Here is a 22,544-nt window from a genome sequence, read left to right on the forward strand (position 1 = left end):
TCTTCACTAGACTAGCCCGTCCTTCTTATGTCTGTGGAGATTCTCCAACCGTTCTTCATAGGGTTTTAAAAGCCTCCAATTGCTAAGCAGCGGAGGCGCCTCAGAAGGGTCGCGGCGCTCCCTCAGGGACGCTCACCGGCCCCCTTTGCGCTCCCGCCACACGCTCCACCCTCAGTCCCGGGGGGGGGGGGGGTTGGAGGAGGGAAAAACGATGGCGGCGAGGGTTGCGTGGCCGCGTTTCCGGGAGCTGCTGGTGGCCCGCCGCTCTTATCGCACCCCCCGCCTCCTCCTCCTGCCCCAGGCCGGGCCGACCATGGCGAGCCCGCGGCCCAACCGGCTGAGCAGCACCGGCCCCAGCCTCTCCACCGGCGCCGCTTCCCTGGCGCGCTCTGGAGGCTTCGTGGGAGGCCGCTGGCTCCAGGCGGCGGCCGCTTTCCCCGTGCGGGACCCGGCCACCGGCACGGAGCTCCTCCAAGTAGCGGACTGCGGCGTCGCCGAAGCCGAAGCCGCCGTGAAATCCGCCTACGAAGCTGGCGCTGCTTGGAGTGCGGCTTCTGCCAAGGTGAGAGCGAAGGAAAGGAAAGCGGCCGGCGGCGTCCCGGTTACTAAAAATAGGTTTTTGCAAGAGGGAGTTGCAGAGATTGAAAAGTCCCGGTAAGCAAGGTGGGGAGAGATAGGGAAAGAAATGCTTCCCAGGGAGCATTGGATCCCAAGGGCCCGGGGATTGTGTCAACGAGTTGGTTTTCTGCACATGTGCAGAGTGCTTGCTTCTACCGAGCCCCGTACTGGCTACTTAATCCAGCCACTTCCTAATAAGCGTGTTTAAATCTGCAGCCTCTCTTATTGCAAACCACAGATTCCCAAAAGTAATGGCGAAGGCATCAGCTCCTGATTATATTTACACAAATGCAGCTGTTATGCTTTATGTCAGAACATCTGAGGGAAGCATGTAGATGTACATGCTGATGTCATGTCATTTCTCCTCATCAACCCTTCAAATACCCATGTATTCAATGTTAATAATATCTGGTACCTAGAGCTATTTTTTTAAAAAAATGTACTGATTGATTGATTGATTGATTGATTGATTGATTGAATTTATATGCAGCCCCTCTCTGAGGACTGGGGCAGCTTACAACATATAAAAGACAATTGTTGCTGTAGTTGTATTCAAAACATAACAAGAGATTAAAGAGACCTTGGAGGTCTTCTAGTCCAACCTCCTTGCTCAAGCAGGAGACACTAATAATAATAACAGAGTTGGAAGGGACCTTGGAGGTCTTCTAGTCCAACCCCCTGTTTAGGCAGGATACCCGACACTACTTCAAACAAATGGTTGTTCAACATATTCTTTAAAATTTCCAGTGTTGGAGCATTCACAACTTCTGGAGGCAAGCTGTACCACTGATTAATTGTTCTAACTGTCAGGAAATTTCTCCTTAGTTCTAAGTTGCTTCTTGATTAGTTTCCACCCATTGCTTCTTGTCCTACCCTCAGGTGCTTTGGACGGAGAATAGCCTGACTCCCTCTTCTTTGTGGCAACCCCATAGATATTGGAACACTGCTATCATGTCTCCCCTGGTCCTTCTTTTCATTAAACTAGACATACCCAATTCCTGCAACCGTTATACTATTTCAGACAAGTGGCTGTCCAATCTCTTTTTTTAAATCTCCAGTGATGGAGCACCTACAACTTCAAATAAACCTATATGGCCTTGTGGTTGGATTATGGATTTTTAAAAAAACAGATATGCAGTACTCACCAGTAGATTAAAATCCACCTTGCAGAATCAGTGAAAGGAATTGCTGTAATGGCAGTTTCTTGGCTTACTTGTTATCTAAATTGACACATGTACTTTGTACAAGATAGAAGGACTGTGTGTATTTATATATTTCCCATATGTAAACAGTGTGAGGATAGCCTGTGGAGGACCATTAGAAAAATACAAGATGTTTCCCTAGTTTTCAGTTTTAATGAATTCTTATTTCTAAAAGATGTATTTATACATTTATATAGTTTTAAATTGTATCCAGTTTCTAAATAAAAAGCTACCTACTCTCCAGAAGTAATAGTAGGATCAAAGACTTTCATCAGCAATGTCAGACCACAATGTTCCACAAGCTTTCTCCTTTCACATACGCATCACTGCACAAATACAAAAGATACAGAGTTGTTAAATACTTTTGTCTATTGTTTTTTATGGGAAGTATCTTTCTACCCCTGATATTGTTTCAGGTCCCACTTGGCCTGCGTTTGTAAGTTCAATAGATCCACTGTAACTAATCAATGACTTTTTAATCAGAAATTGCTTATGATACAAACTCAGCCCATACAATGAGTCATGAAAATTCAATTAGTAGTTAAACTATGCTTAAATTAACTACAGGTGGGATACTGCAAAACATAGCTACTGAATGCTTGATTAATGGGGCTGATGTATTAAAATTTGGTTTTAGTTTTAGGAGTAATATTAAACTAAACTTTGATCTACTTGATGGATTTGTTGGACTAATTGAAATTGAATAAGCTCTTTATAAGTTTCCATTATATTTAGACAAATTTGCTTTTGTTTTCAAATTTATTTTTACCAAGGTCCTTCCATAATACTATTTTATCTTTTATTTAGGATAGATCGGTTTTACTTCGTAAATGGTATGATTTGATGATAGAAAATAAAGATGAGCTTGCAAGGATCATTACAGCTGAAAATGTAAGTATTCAAAAAAAAGGAAATCTTCCACTGAGGCCTGAAACTTAGCTTGCTGCTTAGAAGAAAGATCAAAGCAACCAACAGATAGAATTCAAATATCCTTCCTTGCACTATACAGTGTTCCCTCGATTTTTGTGGGGGATGCGTTCTGAGACTGCCCGCGAAAATTGAATTTCCGCGAAGTAGACATGCGGAAGTAAATACACTATTTTTGGCTATGAACAGTGTCACAAGCCATCCCTTTAACACTTTAAACCCCTAAATTACAATTTCCCATTCCCCTAGCAACCATTTAGATTATTACTCACCATGTTTATTTATTAAAGTTTATTTTTAAAAAAATTATTAAAGGTGGATGAAAGTTTGGCGATGACATATGATGTCATTGGGCAGGAAAAAACGTACTATAGGGGGAAAAAACTGCAAAGTATTTTTTTAGTTAATATTTTTGAAAAACCGTGGTATAGGCTTTTCGTGAAGTTCGAACCCGCGAAAATCGAGGGAACACTGTATTCTAAATTATGTAGCCTGGTTCATAGAATATAGTGGCTATATTCACATAATAAATTAAGCCAAACACCCCCCCACACACACACACACACATTATAGCACAGTATGATGGCTTAGTTCACACAACATATTAAGGCAGTGGCAGTGCTTACCAAACATACTGAATTTTGATTTGGTCTTGAGTGACTCCAGCCCATGTTACTGTTCGGTGCCATCAAAATTGAATTAAGGACAGTGCTAAACTGGAGACAATATTGCTTCTAAGCAGCTAATCATCTAATATTTTGAATACAGTGGTTTTGACTGGTTTTGTTAGCTGAGTGCTACAGTACCAAGGGCTTATTGCTACAGGAGTGCTATGGATTCCAGGTTAATATTTCTTTTTTATTTATTTGTAAAATTGGTTTGTTGCCTTTCTAGGCAATTTATGAAGATGGAACAAGAAGAAAATGAAAGGCATGTAAACAGAAGTAAAATAGAACATAAAATAAACAACAAAAAAGTAACACAAGAATACATCAATATGATAACCAAAAAGATGGATGAGTGGAGAGCAGAGGGGAGGAGGTGGAGTCATTCCCAAATCAACACAGACTGGAAACTTTACACTGGACTTCAAGCATCTTACAGTGTGTGCCTCTCCATTCTTCCTCCATATTTCTTTCCAAATGAGATGCAAAGTTTTCCACAAACTGTGTTGATCTGGGGAGCCAAGTCATCTGCTGGTGTTGGTCCACTGTGCTTCATTAAGTCCAGGGTCAACGCAGCCATCTACCAGAACATTTTGGAGCACTTCATGCTTCCTTTGGCAGAGGAGCTTTATGGGGATGCTGAGTTCATTTTCTAGTAGGACCTGGCACCTGCCCACACTTCCCAAAGTATCAAAACCTGGTTCATTTACCGCGGGATTACTGTATTTGATTGGCCAGCAAATTTGCCTGACCTGAACCCCATAGAGCAGTGTTTCCCAACCTTGGCAACTTGAAGAGACCTGAACTTCAACTCCCAGAATTCCCCAGCCAGCATTTGCTGGCTGGGGAATTCTGGGAGTTGAAGTCCAGATCTCTTCAAGTTGCCAAGGTTGGGAAACACTGCCATAGAGAATCTATGGGGCATTGCCAAGAGAAAAATAAGAGACATGAGACCAAACAATGCAGAAGAGTTGAATGCCGCTATTGAAGCATCCTGGTCTTCCATAACACCTCAGCAATGCCATAGGCTGATAGCTTCCATGCCACGCTGTGTTGAGGCAGTAATTGCTGCAAAGGGCCCCTCAAATCAAGTATTGAGTACATATGCATGCTTATACCTTTCAGAGGTCCAATATTGTTCTATATACAATCCTTGTTTTATTGATTGCGTGTAATATTCTGATTTTCTGAGATGGTGGATTTGGTCTTTTCATGAGCTGTATCCCATAACCATCACAATTATGACAAATCTTGCCTTGCTTGTAATGAGTCTCTCTCATATATTTCACCTTTCAAGTTACATTACTGAAATAAACGAACCTCTGTACAATATTCTAATTTTTTGAGTTTCATATGTATATTGTTTGAATAGGTAGAGGAGAAAATACCGGTAGGAACAGAAGTGTAGTCTGAATAACATATGCAAGAAACGTCCTGGGCTCTCTAGCCAGGAAAACCCAAATGATGTTAAACTATTTAATACCACTGACAATGCTGCTACCCTTCAAAAAGACCTTGACCAGGCAGTAGAATGGTCTAAAACCTGGCAACTTCAAATCTCCACCACTAAATGCTCTGTCTTACACATTGGTAAAAAGAATCAGAATACTAAATATAAACTTGGAGGAATTGAACTTATTGATAACTCTCAATCTGTCAAAGACCTTGGAGTACTCATATCCAATGACCTAAGTCCTTGAGCCCACTGCAACAACATTGCCAAAAAGGCTTTAAGAGTTGTTAACCTAATCCTTTGCAGCTTCTTCTCTGGTAATTTTGAACTGCTAACAAGCGCTTACAAAACATTTGTCAGACCAATCCTAGAATACAGCTCGCCTGTATGGAACCCACATTGCATATCTGACATCAACACAATTGAGAGAGTCCAGAAATATTTCACAAGAAGAGTCCTTCATTCCTCTTCTCACAACAAAATACCTTACTCCACCAGACTTGAAATTCTTGGTTTAGACAACTTACAACTCCGTCGTCTCGGTTTTGATTTAATTATAGTTCATAAAATCATATACCAAAATGTCCTACCTGTTAATGACTACTTCACCTTCAAGCGCAGCAACACACGAGCACGAAATCGATTTAAACTAAATGTCAACCGCTCCAAACTTGACTGCAAAAAGTACAACTTCAGCAACAGAGTAATCAACGTCTGGAATGCACTACCTGATTCTGTGGTTTCTACTCCTAACCCCAAAACCTTTAACCTTAGACTATCTACAATTGACCTCTCCCCCTTTCTAAGAGGTCTGTAAGGGGCGTGCATAAGTGCACCACTGTGCCTACCATCCCTGTCCTATTGTCTTCTTTTGTTACTTTTTATCATTACTTATCTAATGTTTAATTTGTACAAATTATCACCCTATAATTGTTTGACAAATAAATAAAATAAAATAAATAAATAAAATAAAATAAATAAAATAAAATAAATAAACATATAAATATAAATAAATAAATAAATAAATAAATGTGGGAACTGGGAGGTGATAGAAACAGTTGTTACTTATATTATCTGTTTGCTGCGTGAGCTGACAATGGCATGTTGGGAACCAACAGGGTTGAAACTGCTATCTGTGTCATCACTTCCTAAAGTGTGGCCTGGAGCCTGGTACAATCCTTGCAAAAGATAAAATAACAGTCCTTAGAAAATATACAAATAATCACACTTTTTTGTCTCCAGCCAGAGTTTTCCAAATGTGATTCACCCACCCATCCCCCCCCCAAAAAAAAAAATGGTAAAAGGAGAGCTCTAACTATTGGCAATCAGATGACCTAAGCCTTAAAAAAAAGTAGCAAATGAAGTAACAGAATAGACAAAAAGGATCAAAACTATTGATACATGAAACCACAAATAAAAAGGCCACCTATACAGGGTGTTTTTTTTAGGTTAACTAAGAATTAAAAAATGATTTCAGTTTCAATATGGATAAGGACTTGAAGAATGTTATAGGAAATGCAATTGATAAAAACATTCAAAACTCTGCGTGGACTAGTAGAAATGGGAATAAGAAGCTAAAATATATTGATGGGGGTAGTCTGTCACATAGAACTATGAAGCTATAATGTGATTTGGGCCTTGTATGATGTATAAGTCCAATCATTCCAAATTACAAATTATAGTTTTCAGGTTGGTGTATTGTATCAATGCAGCCATTTGAAGTTCATTGATTGGATTTTCACTGAGCAAATTGCTGCTTGCACAATGTATGAACTTGACTTTGGAACCCATGGTACAAAGATCAATGTTTCTAATTTGTGTATCTTGGCAAAAGGTATATCATTTTCCCTGTGGTTTTTCTTTTCCTCCTCTTTTTCTCATTTTTCTCATAGATTTTAGTTTAAAAGCCTGTTTTGTTCAACTTTTAAAATTTATCTTGGCATTTTGTTTATATTTTGCTTCTTTACAAATTAAATATTAAATGCAAAAATTAAAATCTGGCAAAAGTGTAGAATCACAGCTCTTGAGATAATTTTTTTAAAAAAATAAGATGAAATTGGGTATAAGTATGCTTGTTTATTGGTTTTGTGGTTGGACAAATTAATAAGATAATAGCAAAGCAAAATAATGTCCATTTTGCATTCATTATTATTTATTTCAAATTTAAAAAAAACCCTATTTCATACAAGCCTGCATAATTGCTCCAGATATTGGCATCAATATCTTGCAACCTGTTACGGACAAACAACTACTCCAATATAGAGGCGGGGGAAAGAGTGGGGAACCCTCTATTTAATAAGTATGTACCCTATTGATAATATGGAGGACACATCTAAAACATTTAAAAATATATAGAAATTTTAAAATTATAACTTGAAATAAACTACTTTACTTATTATCTTACAATTGATATACAGTGATACCTCGTCTTACAAACGCCTCATCATACAAAATTTTCGAGATACAAACCCGGGGTTTAAGATTTTTTTGCCTCTTCTTACAAACTATTTTCACCTTACAAACCCACCGCTGCTGCTGGGATGCCCCACCTCCGGACTTCCGTTGCCAGCTAAGCACCCGTTTTTGCACTGCTGGGTTTCCCCTGAGGATCCCCTCCATGGGAAACCCCACCTCCGGACTTCTGTGTTTTTGCGATGCTTCAGGGGAATCCCAGCAGGGGAATCCCAGCAGGGGAATCCCAGCATCGCAAAAACAGGCGCTTGGCTGGCAATGGAAGTCGTCCCCTCGCTGGGAAATCCCACCTCCGGACTTCCGTTCCCAGCGAAGCACTCATTTTTGTGATGCTGGGATTCCCCTGCAGTATCGCAAAAACACAGAAGTCCGGAGGTGGGTTTTCCTATGGAGGGGAGCCTCAGGGGAATCCCAGCAGAGCAAAAATGGGTGCTTCGGCTGGCAAAAGGGGTGAATTTTGGGCTTGCACGCATTAATCACTTTTCCATTGATTCCTATGGGAAACATTGCTTCGTCTTACAAACTTTTCACCTTAAGAACCTCATCCTGGAACCAATTAAGTTTGTAAGACAAGGTATCACTGTATTCAAGTATTTTAAAATTAATGATAAAGTTAGTTTTTTTTCCTTTTTTGCTTATGTATGTATATTTTATTTTATGTACGTTGAGAGCATATGCACCAAGACAAATTCCTTGTGTGTCCAATCACACTTGGCCAATAAAAAATTCTATTCTATTCTATTATTAAAAATATAAAGATGACTTCTGCTTTGAGAGGAGTGATTGTTGCTCTACTAAATGTTACATGTAATGTATGTTTTGTCTGTCTTTGTGATTTAATAAAAAATATTATTTAAAAATAATAATAATTTAAAAAAAGATAATATGGAGGACAACAATAAAAATGAAAGGGAACAAAATGAAGGGAACAAAGGAATGAAAAGTATTAATACTTATTATTTTTAAGAAGAGAGATTTTACTGTGTTCGTTTATTTGTTCACAGGGAAAACCACTGAAGGAAGCAGAAGGGGAAATCTTGTATTCGGCTTCTTTCTTGGAATGGTTTGCTGAAGAAGCCCGGCGTATTTATGGTGATATTATTCCACCTTCAGCAAAAAACAGGAGAGTTCTTGTGTTGAAGCAGCCCGTGGGGGTCGCTGCCATCATTACACCAGTGAGTTGGCTGCATTATTGAAATCAGATTGGGGGTCCACTTAAAAAAGAGGAAGGGGTTCCAGAAACATGGTGTTTATACAGAAAAACCCTTAGTTTTTGCACTTTAGAAACAAATGTTTACTGGCGGAGAGAATGACCATCAAAACTTAAGAGTCTCTGGCAACTCTCAGGTTGTCTCATTCCAGGTATTCAGGGTTTAAATAACAGGCTGTGCAAATAATCAGAAGATATGAATCAACGAATTCAAGTAAAGCTTGATTCAATTTGCATTGATTTCTATTCAGTTCAGAACAGCAGAGGGTTACTCCTGGTTCTGTGAACCGGTAGCAGTGGCGGCAAGAGGCTCCGCCCAACCTCCTGGGACACCCACACGAATTGGTAGTGACAGGCAGGTGGGGGTTCCAACTTACCGCTGATACCAGTGTTGATGCACACGCAGCTCTGGGTGACCGTCAGGCACGCATGTGCATCCAGTGGGCGGGGAGGTACCTCCAGCGCATGCATGCATTGGAGTGACATTTGGCTTTTGCGCATGCGCAGTAAGAAAATTTGCAAGAAGATGCATGGGCGTGTGAGATTTTTGCAATTTTTTTGTTTCTGCACATGCGCAGAAGCAGAAAATTGATGCAATCTCATGCAATCTCGTGAGATTTCACTTCCTGAGCATGTGCAGAAGCCAAATCTCTCTCCAACATGTGCACCCGTGCACTGGTCACCCAGAGCTCCATTTCCGCTACCTGTGCAGTGTCACCCACTGTTCTGGTAGCAACCCGATATTGGTGATGGGGTTTAAAACCCACTACTGATGGTATTTACAAGAAAGGTTAAAAGGTTCCTTGGGGATATTCCAAAACACTTAAAGAGCAGATGATGAAGGAAGGAAAAATAATATGTTCACTTCAAAGGGTTGGACTACAGTTCAAGTATATGTTATATTTTGTATGTTTGCAGAAGTATATGAATATTTCTGATGAAAGGAATTCTTCATAAGGACGTATGGAACTATATAATTTCTTATGAATCCAATGACCTGGAAATCAAAAATGATTTATTATATAACTGTGTAATTATGGTTTTGACACTTTGTCATGTTTTATTGTTGTTTGTAACATAAAATTTGAAAAAAGAAAACCCCACTACTGGTTCAGAACTTTGTATTTCCCACGTAAATGTAAGTAGTCCTTGACTTACAAACGTTCCTTTAGTGAATGTGCAATGTTGCGACAGCACTGGTATATAAAAAAAGGGACTTATCAGATTTTATACTCTGCAGCATCCCCATGGTTACATGATCAACATTTGGCCGCTTGGCAACTGGCATGTATTTATGACAGTTGCATTGTCCCGGGGTCATGTGATTGTAACTTTCCCAGACAGCTTCTGACAAACAAAATCAATGGGAAAAGTTAGACTCACTTAATGACCATAGGATTCATTTAACAACTGTCATGATGCACTAAGCAACAGTGGCCAAAAAATAAAATGGATCAAAGCTCACTTGACTGCCTTGCTTAACAACAGAAATGTTCAACTCAGTTGTGGTTGTAAGTCAAGGACTACCTATAAACTTCAAAGATAGTTTAGAATCAGATTCTGTGGGGCCTCTTTTAAAATGTACATAACACGCCACTCCCACAAATATCTGACTTTTTCAAACAGGTCCACTTGGAGATATTTTGGAATCTACTGTCATTAATAAATGTAAAAAGTGGGAGTTACTATGCAGGACAAGATAGCCAATGATTTCCAGAATATTATTACTTCCATTAGAAGCAGGAGTAAATGTATAATCTTGTTCTAGATACTATTTTTGGTTAGAAATTTCAGGATTTGCCAGTTATTTTAGTGTGACTCTCCCAATTATGTTGATATTAAACTTGTGTGTATCTTTTTACTATAGTGGAATTTTCCAAGTGCTATGATTACCCGAAAAGTAGGTGCTGCTTTGGCAGCTGGCTGTACAGTTGTGGTGAAGCCAGCTGAAGACACACCTTTATCTGCCTTAGCACTTGCCGAGGTAAGATTTTTGTATATGTATGTATGTATGTATGTATGTATGTATGTATGTATGTATGTATGTATGTATGAATGAATGAATGAATAAATAAATTTATATGACTGCCTGACTTGCTCTCAGTGACTGTAGGCTGCTTATAAGGATCTAATACAAATACAGTGGTACCGCTACCTAAGAACGCCTCTACTTACGAACTTTTCTAGATAAGAACCAGATGTTCAAGGTTTTTTTGCCTCTTCTTAAGAACCATTTTCCACTTACAAAACCGAACCTCTGAAACTGTAACCGGAAAAGGCAGGGAAAAGCCTCTGTGGGGCCTCTCTAGGAATCTCTTGGGAGGAAACGGCTGGAAAAGGCGGGGAGAAGCCTCTGTGGGGCCTCTCTAGGAATCTCCTGGAAGAAAACAGGGCCTCCACCCTCCCTGTGGTTTCCCCAATCGCACGCATTCTTTGCTTTTACATTGATTCCTATGGGAAAAATTGCTTCTTCTTACAAACTTTTCTACTTAAGAACCTGGTCACGGAACGAATTAAGTTCATAAGTAGAGGTACCACTGTATAATAAAAGAGCAATAATCTGATATGCCAGAGATATTTTTAGCATAAAATTCTTGAATATGAATTGTTAGATGAGGCTGTGACAATATTTTAATACAGGATACATTATTTTATGCAAGTATCCAGTTCCATCACTCTTCCCACCGATTATTTCTCACCGCAGCTTGCAAATCAGGCTGGGATTCCTGCGGGAGTATATAATGTTGTTCCATGTTCCAGACAACAGGCAGCAGCAGTTGGAGAGGTGCTCTGCACTCATCCCTTGGTAGCCAAAATCTCATTTACTGGCTCAACAGCTACAGGAAAGGTATGCATATTCATGCATTTGTAGTTTCATACTCTAGGTTTTTAAAAGAATCTTCACAAAGTTGTGGCTAAAGCGTCTTTGGAATAACGTTGATATTTGTTTAAATAAATTTTAACAATTTCCATAGTTCAGCTGTCTTGGGAAAGTTTGTAGACTCTGTTCCTTCTTCAAGGATTGCTATCCTTTCTATATGCCCTGGCCCACTTGTTGTTCTCAGCTTGCTGGTCTCCAGAAGCAATGGGTGTCTTGCCACATCTTTGACTAGTACAGCATAGATATTCACAGGTAGCCGTGATGGTGCCCAGATGATGAAGCATACATTGCGACATCAGAGCATATGCTATTAATAATTGTGTCTCAAGTCTGCCCGCAAGAATATAAAAAGTGTATATTTTATTGCAAATGCCCATTTCCTTCACCTTCCCCCTCTTCCAGACTGCAAAGCCATAGAGATTTGGAGTTCTACAGATATGAAAAACATCAAGTCATGGAAATCTGCTCTAGGCCATCAAGCTTTCTTCACGTGAAAAATTTGGGAGGAAAAGTGCCAAGGGGATAATTTTAAATTTGGGAATATTAATAACAAGTCTTCTATGGCTTTTTAAATCTTATTTCAGGGAAAGTCTAATTTATGCAAATGTTATTTAGTCATATCGATTCTAATTAAGATTTCCTACTGAAGTAGGAAATTTATTCTTGTCTTGTTTTTCTTCCTTTCAACCCAACAGTAAGTTGGGAAAAATATGTAAATGAAAGTATGTATGTTGAAATAGGCTAAATGCATGACCCGAGGTGGCGCAGTGGGTAGAGTGCAGTACTGCAGGCCACTAAAGCTGACTGCTAGATCTGCAGGTCAGTGGTTCAAATCTCATCACCGGCTCAAGGTTGACTCAGCCTTCCATCCTTCCGAGGTGGGTAAAATGAGGACCCGGATTGTGGGGACAATAGGCTGGCTCTGTTAAAAAGAGCTATTGCTAACATGTTGTAAGTCTCCCTAAGTCTAAGGAGAAGGGCGGCATAAAAAATTGAATGAATGAATGTATACTTCAATGTCACAGGATGTTGTTGTCCCAAAACTGAAAGACTGAGATCAAATTTGATTGGAGGAGAGAATGGAGAAATCCAGGAAAAAATAATATTAAATTCAAAAATTATTCACATCCAACTGGAGGCTGTAGGGTAATCTTGTCTGAAAAGATTCCTACAATGCAGTTGGGTAGCAGCTTAGAATTCTGAGTCCCTCCTTCTAGGTCACATGATCTAGATCAGTGTTCTTCAATTTCAACAACTTTTAAGTATGTGTACTTCGAATCCCCGAGTACTGGATGGAGAATTCTGGGAGCTGAAGTTTAGATATCTTTAGATATCTTTAGTTTAGATATCTTAAAAATTGCTGGGGTTGAGAAACACTGGATTATGTATAATCCATTTGCATCTGTACAGCACATGCCCCCTGTTATTTGTCATGCATGCCCTGACACAGCATGAGTGGAAAGCAGAAATACACACATGCACAGAGGAAGTATAGATGCCTCCTAAAGCCACAGCTAGAGAAGAGGGTGGAGAAAATTCATGACTTTGTTTAACTGGATACGCAGCCTTGAAACATTTTCAGAATCCATGCATTCAGACTCATTTCTTCAAATTCAGACTAAAAAACATAATCATTGTTGATTGACTGAAATTGAGGTTTTCCAAAAAAAATTGATCCGAAACTTGTTATTAAAAAAAACCAACTAGAACTTCCCTGACTAAGAGGCAAAGCTTTAGTGACAGAACTTTTGGCTGTCTTCAAATTCTTTCTTTCTTTCTTTCTTTCTTTCTTTCTTTCTTTCTTTCTTTCTTTCTTTCTTTCTTTCTTTCATTAATTAATTAATTAATTCGATTTCTATGCTGCCCTTCTCTGCAGACTCAGGACGCCTCACAACAGAGGAAAATACAAAGCACATAAGAAATCTAATATTAAAATTATTATTATTATTATTAATTGGATTTGTATGCCAAATATGCTCTAAAATCCTAATGCTTAAAACCATTCATCCACATTTCATTTCATTTCATCTTATCTTGTCATACATTATGCATTCACTCGTCAGCGGGGGTTGGATGTTAAAAGTTCAGCGGCCCCAGGCCTGTTGGCAAAGGTAAATTTTTAAAATATTGAGAAAGGCAAGAACAATGAACTTCTATTTTTTGGTCTCACATACAACCCCAATGAGCTTTTGGAGGACCCTAAAGTTCCATGTAACAGTTTGCAAAACTTTGATCTAGACCACTTTCCCCATCCTGAATAGTCCTCAAACTACACAATCTAGAATTTTCAGTAGTTCAGGATCCTGGGAGCTATAAACTCAGCTCATCTGGAGGATTTTAGGTTCTGGATGGGTAAATCTTATTTGAGAGCAATGAATGAAGCCTTTCTAATCAAATAGGATTGGCGCAGTTATGGAATCGAAGAATACACAAGCATAGTACAGTATATGAACTATAAACTAAAACTAACCCTGGTGTATCCAAGGTTTAAATCAGAGGTGAAATGCTGGCAGTTCTGACCGAGTCTCCAAAACTGATGGTGGAAATTATGACTAGTTCCCCAAACCAGAAAATATCACCTCTGGCTGACCTGCCCCCACCCACCCCGCCTCTTCCAGGAGTCCCTGCGTGGCCCGTTTTTGCTTCCAGGTGAATTCAGGGAGGCTTCCCAGAAGCCTGCTAGGCCAAAAAGGGGGGCTGCGGGGTGCTAAGGAAAGGAGGGAGGGAGGGGAGAAAGAAAGGGAGGAAAGCGAGAAAGAAAGAATGAGGGAGGGAGGGAGGAAAGGGAAAAAGAAAGGGGGGAAGAGAGGAAAGGAAGGAAAGAGAGAGAAAGAGAAAGAAAGAAAGAAAGAAAGAAAGAAAGAGGGGAAAAGGGAGAAAGAGAAAAAGGAGAGGTAGGAAGGACCACAAACCTGGCACTAGATGCAGCGTCAGAAGATACCTTGAAGCAGTACAGCAATCCAGGGCTGGAAGGGATCTGGAAGTCATCTAGTCTAATTCCCTGCTCCAGCAGGACATTGTTAAAGTGAGTTTCTATCTTTTGACCCTCCCCACAGCGGTCACATGATTACATAGCCATGCCCACCCAGTCACATGACCTCACCAAGCCGCACCCACAGATCCAGTAGGAACTGGTTTAAATGGATGTTTATTTAAGAAACTGTTTGTTCCCCCCTGTACGGTTTAACATTAGCTTTAGGAAAATATTCTCCTTAGTGTAATTAGCTTTCTGTCTCTGCTGTTACAGATATTGTTACGCCATGCTGCTGGCACAGTGAAGCGGGTTTCCATGGAGCTCGGAGGACATGCGCCATTCATAGTCTTTGACAGTGCGGATGTAGATAAAGCAGTTGCTGGAGCTTTAATATCTAAATACAGAAATTCAGGGCAGGTGAGCTTGTTTACTCTTATGGAACTCCCCCCCCCTGCCCTGCATGTGGCTATAAAAAAACATTGTTAAGTTTTGATAGCATCTTATATTTGAGGAAAATACAATCAATAATGGCAATGAATAAAATTCTTTCACTAGGACCTTAATGGTACAGGTATAATAGACATCTATACTCTTGAAGAGTATTCGGAAGCTATAATTAGTGCAGAATGTGGCAGTGTGGGCAGTTCCTGGAGGCCTTAGGGTAATATGTTTGTGAGTGACATAGGGGAAGGTTTGGTAGGGAACGTTTGCCTATTTGCCGATGACTCAAAAGTGTGCAATAGGGTTGATATTCCTGGAGGGGTCTGTAATATGGTAAATGATTTAGCTTTACTAGATAAATGGTCAAAGCAATGGAAACTGCAGTTTAATGTTTCCAAATGTAAAATAATGCACTTGGGGAAAAGGAATCCTCAATCTGAGTATTGTATTGGCAGTTCTGTGTTAGCAAAAACTTCAGAAGAGAAGGATTTAGGGGTAGTGATTTCTGACAGTCTCAAAATGGGTGAGCAGTGTAGTCGGGCAGTAGGAAAAGCAAGTAGGATGCTTGGCTGCATAGCTAGAGGTATAACAAGCAGGAAGAGGGAGATTGTGATCCCCTTATATAGAGCGCTGGTGAGACCACATTTGGAATACTGTGTTCAGTTCTGGAGACCGCACCTACAAAAAGATATTGACAAGATTGAACGGGTCCAAAGACGGGCTACAAGAATGGTCTTAAGCATAAAACGTATCAGGAAAGACTTAATGAATCCAATCTGTATAGTCTGGAGGACAGAAGGGAAAGGGGGGACATGATCGAAACATTTAAATATGTTAAAGGGCTAAATAAGGTTCAGGAGGGAGAAGTGTTTTTAATAGGAAAGTGAACACAAGAACAAGGGGACACAATCTGAAGTTAGTTGGGGGAAAGATCAAAAGCAACATGAGAAAATATTATTTTACTGAAAGAGTAGTAGATCCTTGGAACAAACTTCCAGCAGACGTGGTTGATAAATCCACAGTAACTGAATTTAAAAGGGCCTGGGATAAACATATGTCCATCCTAAGATAAAATACAGAAAATAGTATAAGGGCAGACTAGATGGACCATGAGGTCTTTTTCTGCCGTCAGTCTTCTATGTTTCTATGTTAGGGTGGTCTAAGGGCATTGCTGTTCCACGAACTGCCTTAATTGCTGGTCTGCTTCTGAGTGCGATTCAAGGTATCGTTAATCACCTTTAAAGCCCTTCCTGTCATGGATCCAGGCTACTTGAGGAACTCTCTCATCCCACTGGGATTGGCCTTTTCCACCCATGCTGGCAGGGGAGGGTATGTTGTGGACCATATCAGTAAGAGCATTCCAGCAAGTGGGGTCCAGGAGAAGAGCCTTCTCTACCTAATATCTTTGCCCCCGCCCCCAAGACTGATTTTATTGATTATTATTTATTTATTATTTGGATTTCTATGCCGCCCTTCTCCAGGGGACTCAGGGCGGCTTAAAGCATTAAAAAAAATACAAAATCAACAATATAACATCCTACACTAAAACTGACATTTAAGAATCCAAATAATTAAAACCTACCCTTAAAAATCCAAAACATTTAAACCATTCAATCAACATTCATCTCATCAAAATTATACTATTTGGCCAGAGAAGGTATCAACGCTCAACCCTAGGCCTGCTGGCAAAGATGTGTGGGGTTTTTTTTAATAAAATTTTTTATTATACAAATAATACAAAATACAACATAGTATACAAAACATGAAATAAAGGTCATAACAATAGAGAGCAGTCAAATAACATATCAATTAACAAAGTACAAACTTAAAAGCTAGAAAGAGGGAGGGAAAGAAGTAGGTAGGGAAGGGGTAGAGAGGAGGAGGGAAAAAGATAGAAAGGACGGAGAACGTAAAAAGAATAGAAAGGATAAAAGATTGGCGAATGTCCGGGGGAGCTGTACTGAAAACGAGAACTGATTCCTACTTCATTAGCTCGTTACCATGGTTCGGTTTGTTTATCTAGATTGGTAGATGCAAGTGTTGAGTTACTCAAGTTATAGAGATTTTAGGGAGTAGTAGTAAGGATACTATCAGTATATATATAAAGTCTCTTAATACTATCTAAAATATAAAATGGCTATATACCAGATTTGTAACTGGTCGTGTTTATTTCCAACGTATCAATCTTATGACGTGTTATTCTCACTCTTTTTTCCTAACCAGTTGTAGAAAGGGTCCCAACAGTTATTGAATGTAGCCATAGTTTCGTTTCTTACTAATATAGTTAAGATGTGTTTTTTAAAGTGCCACGAAAGGCCAGGAGGATGGGGGCAGTACAAATCTCTGGAAAGAGTTGTTTCCAAAGGACCGGAGCTGCCACAGAGAAGGCCCTTCCCCTAGGCCCAGCCAGGTAACATTGTTTGGCTGACGGGACCTGGAGAAGGCCGACTCTGTGGGATCTGACTAGCCGCTGGGATTCATGAGGCAGGAGACGGTCCCATAGGTAATCTGGTCCTAAGACTACCTACGAAATGTCGGCTCCAATCCTCCTGACCTTCCGTAAAAGTCTAAAGGCCTGGGTTTGTCAGTTAGCTTGGGGCTAACCGTATTTTATTATTTTAATAAAACTGTGTTTTATTATTTTAATATGTGCTAGTTTTAATATTTATTAATATTTACAAGCACCCAGAGTCGTCTCTGACAAGATGGGTGGCAAATCTAAATAAAATGAAATTATAAATGAAATAAAATAAATAAATACAATGTAAAATAAGGCTGATCTGTACTGCTATTGAAGCTAAAATATAAGATAAATATACTACTTTAAATTTTTAAATTGTAAATTATTAGATTTGTTATGAATTGTTTTATTATGTTGTGAGCCACCCCGAGTCTACGGAAAGGGGCGGCATACAAACAAACAAACAAACAAATAAATAAATACTGAAATAGCACCTTTTGTATAAGCAGATGAAACTTCATCAAAACGTATAAATTACTATCTGCAGGCTTCACTTTCCCAAGTTGCTTATACTTACAACCCATAATAATTATATGGGTTCCATATTATAATTAATTAATTAATTAATTAATAATAATAATTAATAATAATTAAATGTGTTCCATATTTCGGACAGAAGATGAACAATCTAACAGATGCACCAAGGCTGAATGGGGGAAGAGATGTATAATTCTAACTTCTAGATATTTCAGCTGTTGTTCACAGAGTCTCAATTTTGTTTGCCTTCCAGACCTGTGTATGCGCAAACCGCTTTTTAGTTCAGAAAGGGATCCATGATGAATTTGTCAAGAAGTTTGCCCAAGCCATTCAGAAGGAACTACGTATTGGCCATGGATTCGATGAAGGGACTACCCAAGGCCCATTAATTAATGAAAGAGCTGTGGAAAAAGTAAGAATGGTTTATAAAAAAGAAACAATGGTCAAAATGCACCCAAAAAGTCATCTTTGTTCTACAGCAAATATTTACTGCAGCATTTTACTTTGGCTTATAGGAGTTTGTCCTATGTTTGATGTGTTCTTAGGTTGAAAGTCACATTGATGATGCTGTGTCCCAAGGAGCATCCATAGTTACTGGAGGAAAAAGGCACAGCTTTGGGAAAAATTTCTTTGAGCCAACTCTACTTTGCAATGTATCAACGAGTATGTTATGTACCCAAGAGGAGACTTTTGGTCCTTTGGCTCCAGTTATCAAGTAAGTCATTAAGTATTTCAAAAGATGACTATGTAATCATTTCATAAGAACATAAGAGCCATGCTGAATTGGACCAAAGCCCATCGAGTCCAACATTCTGTGTTACACAGTGGCCCACCAATTGTCCATGGGGATCTTGAGCAGAAAGAGAAGGCAAAACCCTCCCTTTCCCTTGACCCCCAACAAATGGTACTCAAGGGAATCCTGCCTGCCTCAACCAACATAGAGGCGGCACTTGGACATCCGTTTCAATAACCACCTTTCAATGCTCTCAGATCATTAAACTGCTATTGAAAATCTTCTTTTATGAATAACAGTATGTTATTAGATTTCCATTCTGCCTGACTAACAAGAATGAAAGTTTTTGTAATAAAATCAATGAAGCATTACACATTATTTTGCCACAAAACATACTAGAAGGAAAACTGGGTTGTTATTGTCCCATTTTGTGTGTGTACATGGATGTGTGTTTTTGTGAGTTTTCTTTCAGTTTTTTTCAGTTCTTTCAGTCACTTGTTGGCATACTATTTCTTCAGATCTTTTCCAAAATAATCTGCGCTTTTCCAAATTATCCTCTGCAGAATTGTGGAAGTTTCTATTATGCAAGGGTATAAGAACATCACAATGTGCTTATTTGTGTTTAGGACAAATTATTGTCCTAAATTATTACCCCAATGATGTCATATTTCCACTTTTGCAGATTTGATACGGAAGAAGAAGCACTCGCCATTGCAAATTCAGCCAATGTGGGCTTAGCAGGTATGTGCTTTTAAATAGTTAGTGGGGTAGAAAAAAAATGTTACATTTTCATGCACACTTTGACTGCCATCTCAGAAGTTGTAGCTAACTTGGATTCCCAAACATGAGAAAATACAGAATACTAACAGAGCTGGTGTGAAATAAAGATAGTCTTTGACATACTGGCAGCTCAGTGGTTAAGACACTGGGTTGTTGACTGGAAAGCCAGCAGCTCAGGTTCGAAAGCAACCAAATGTAAGTACAGTGGTACCTCTACCTACAAACGCCTCTATTTACAAACTTTTCTAGATAAGAACCGGATATTCAAGATTTTTTTGCCTCTTGTCAAGAACCATCAGAACAAAACCATCAAATCTGAGTCATAAATACCTTTCGTGGGGTACGGGGGGGTATTTTAGCTTTGAATGTTCACCGTGAATGATCCCAACCTATAATTCTGCTGTATTGCAAATCATTGGACTTTTCTTTTTCTTGAGGAAGAGCAGCAATGGTATTTTAGTTTTTCTATTCTTCATCAGGAGCTTGGAACAGATCAGTCTTCCTGGTTGTCACTAAGGTTCATTTGATCTTTCTCTGTGTGTTTTCAATACAGCTTTCGAATGTATTGGGCATCATAGTTACAGGCAGTTCTCCATTTACAACAGTTGAGTTAGTGATTATTCGAAGTTACAACGGCACTGAAAAAAACACACTTATGGCTATTTTTCACACTTATGACACTCTTTCATGCTTTTTTAGTTCCTTTTAAGTTTTAAGTTTTCTTCTTTATCGTTAAGTCGGCCAAACACTCACCCAGCTCAGTTCTTCTTCACCTGTCTCCAGCACAAATGCTTAGATCTTGTCACCCAGGCAATGCACAATCTCTCCAGTCAATCAATCCAATTGTGCCTGGCCCAGCTATGGCGACAGAGTCGTTCGTTCAGCTGTTGGCTGAGACCTCTGACTGGTGCCTCTCTTCTCCACTGCCCCTCCAGGGCAGATCTGACCAAGTTCTGGTTTGGTTCCATGTCTCCTAAAAGCTGGGGTTTGGAGTTCTCTGCAGAGCTTGGGTGGCGCAGCAGGTACAGAGGTGTACTGCAGGCCACTGTAGCTGACTGTAGATCTATAGGTCAGCAGTTCAAATCTCATCACCGGCTCAAGGTGTGCTCAGCCTTCCATCCTTCCAAGGTGGGTAAAATGAGGACCCGGATTGTGGGGGCAATATGCTGGCTCTATTGCTAACATGTTGTAAGCTGCGATAAAAATCTAATAAATAAATTTAAATAAATAAATAGAGCGTAGGAGACGCCCGTATCGCTAGAACATTGGCCATGCTTCCTTGGACTCACATTTATGACAGTTGTATCCCGTGGTCATGTGATCCTCTTTTGTGACTTTTTGACAAGCAAAATGGGGAAGCCAGAATCAGGTAACAACTGGCTTACTAATTTAACAACTGCAATGATTCACTTAACAAATGTGGCCAAAAACCAAAAAGAAATGTCATAAAATGGGGCAAAACTCACTTAACAAATTTCTCACTTAGCAACATAACTTTTGGGCTCAATTGTGATTGCAAGTTGAGGACTACATGTACTTAACTGTTCTTTAATCCCACTTGCAGGTTATTTTTATTCTCAAGATCCAGCCCAGATTTGGAGAGTCGCTGAAAAGCTGGAAGTTGGAATGGTTGGTGTTAATGAAGGGATTTTATCTTCCGTGGAGTGTCCCTTTGGTGGAGTCAAACAATCAGGGCTAGGAAGGGAAGGTTCTAAATACGGTATTGATGAATACTTAGAAATTAAATATGTTTGTTTGGGAGGTTTACAATAGCCCTTGTTACAACCGTAGCCAAAATAGAACTATGGTTTTGGCCTTTCGCAGTCTTTCTTTAGCAAGTTAATTTGGATATTTTGTCCATTTAACTCTGATCAAGTTTACATGTAGAGATGTCTATAGTTGAAATCATGTCAATAGATATAAAATAGTTCTTCATAATTACATTGCGATTACAAGTGTTAATATTATCTATCTTGGTCCTAACGTGGAAGCAACGCATATGTGCTGTTTACATTTGGAAGAATTTTGAAAACTTTATTAATATTTTTGGAACATATAGAGCAGCATCTCTACTCATTTTTTCCTAACGTGGAGGGTTATAAAATGATGGAATATTAAATATTTGTGCCAAATTTTGAATTTCACTCTTTTTTCTAATACTTCATTTTTAAAATTATTTGGGCAGAAATTGTGTTTCAAAAGCTGTTTTTCAGCTGCCATCTGAAATATAGGCGTCCTTGTAGATATATATATTCATTTCTAATATCCCATTGGTCAATAGGACTAGACTTACTTAAGAAGAGATTTGCAATATGTAAACTTTAAACTTTGCAGTAGCACAGATTAATGGGCAATAATAATTCCTGCCAAACCATAAAGTACACAGTCTTCAGAGACTCTTGATTTGTAAAGGAAATTATAGATTTTATGAGACAAGTTATAACAAATATTAATATACATAATAAATTCATCAGATCTGCTGGGGACCAATAACTACATAAGTAGTTAGATTTCATTGACATATGTTCATAAGCTCTTTAAAAAAAAACAATCAGTGGGACTGCTATAGGAAACTTATCAGGACTCTATGGATAAATCATTTGGTTCCTGCAGAATTAACGTGTGTTATTATTCTTTTTTTGTAATAAATAAATGTATTTATTTTTAAATGAAGTGGGAAAATTAGGATGGAACTGACCCAGTGCTGCATTAAACTGAACGTGTACTTTATATGTCCAAATTGCATTGAAATGTTGTATTTCGTCTTTGTTCCATGTTTTTTGGTGAGGCAGTTAAAAGTGCTTCTCCTTGGACCTTAAATCCCTCTGCCAGGGGTGGGTTCCTCCTGGTTGGGACCAGATCGTCTGAATTGTTGGCAGGTGATGTGATGATGACATCACGGATCCACTTCAGTCGGTACCGGTCCATGGGTGCTGCCATCTTTTGGGGGGAATTTTTAGTGAATTTTTCCATGTTTGGATGGCTTCTCCTCTTCTGCTGGTTGAAAAAGAGCCTTCCCGCCTACCCCCAGGTTAATACTGATCTTTATTTCTTCGCCCAAAGCACAGCTGATCAGCTCCTGTGTTTCAGGCTGAATTCTGCTACTGAGCATGAGCAGAAGCAAAATTGAACGAGGGGATGCACAAGAGCAGAGCGAGTGTACGCACGCAAAACATCATGATCAGGCAAG

General features: G+C 39.3%; 2 protein-coding genes across 2 annotated transcripts in view; one reads left to right on the forward strand and one right to left on the reverse strand.

Moving 5' to 3' along the window:
• GPLD1 (glycosylphosphatidylinositol specific phospholipase D1) overlaps nt 1-1,810 on the reverse strand; it is a 48,393-nt gene extending 46,583 nt beyond the window's left edge. The window contains exon 1 of the mRNA XM_070747370.1: nt 1,764-1,810. The gene's annotated coding sequence lies outside the window, so the exon portion shown is untranslated. The remainder of the gene's footprint in view (nt 1-1,763) is intronic.
• ALDH5A1 (aldehyde dehydrogenase 5 family member A1) lies at nt 116-22,094 on the forward strand. Its single transcript, XM_070747375.1, has 10 exons — nt 116-562; nt 2,628-2,711; nt 8,342-8,512; nt 10,415-10,531; nt 11,252-11,395; nt 14,676-14,819; nt 18,095-18,253; nt 18,387-18,556; nt 19,257-19,315; nt 20,919-22,094. Exons 1-10 carry the CDS (start codon nt 212-214, stop codon nt 21,125-21,127), a joined length of 1,608 nt encoding a protein of 535 aa, XP_070603476.1. The 5' UTR covers nt 116-211; the 3' UTR covers nt 21,128-22,094.
• Nucleotides 22,095-22,544: the final 450 nt, after the last annotated feature.

The sequence above is a fragment of the Erythrolamprus reginae genome, chromosome 3 (assembly GCF_031021105.1).
Source record: "Erythrolamprus reginae isolate rEryReg1 chromosome 3, rEryReg1.hap1, whole genome shotgun sequence".
NCBI classification, from domain to species: Eukaryota; Metazoa; Chordata; class Lepidosauria; order Squamata; family Dipsadidae; genus Erythrolamprus; species Erythrolamprus reginae.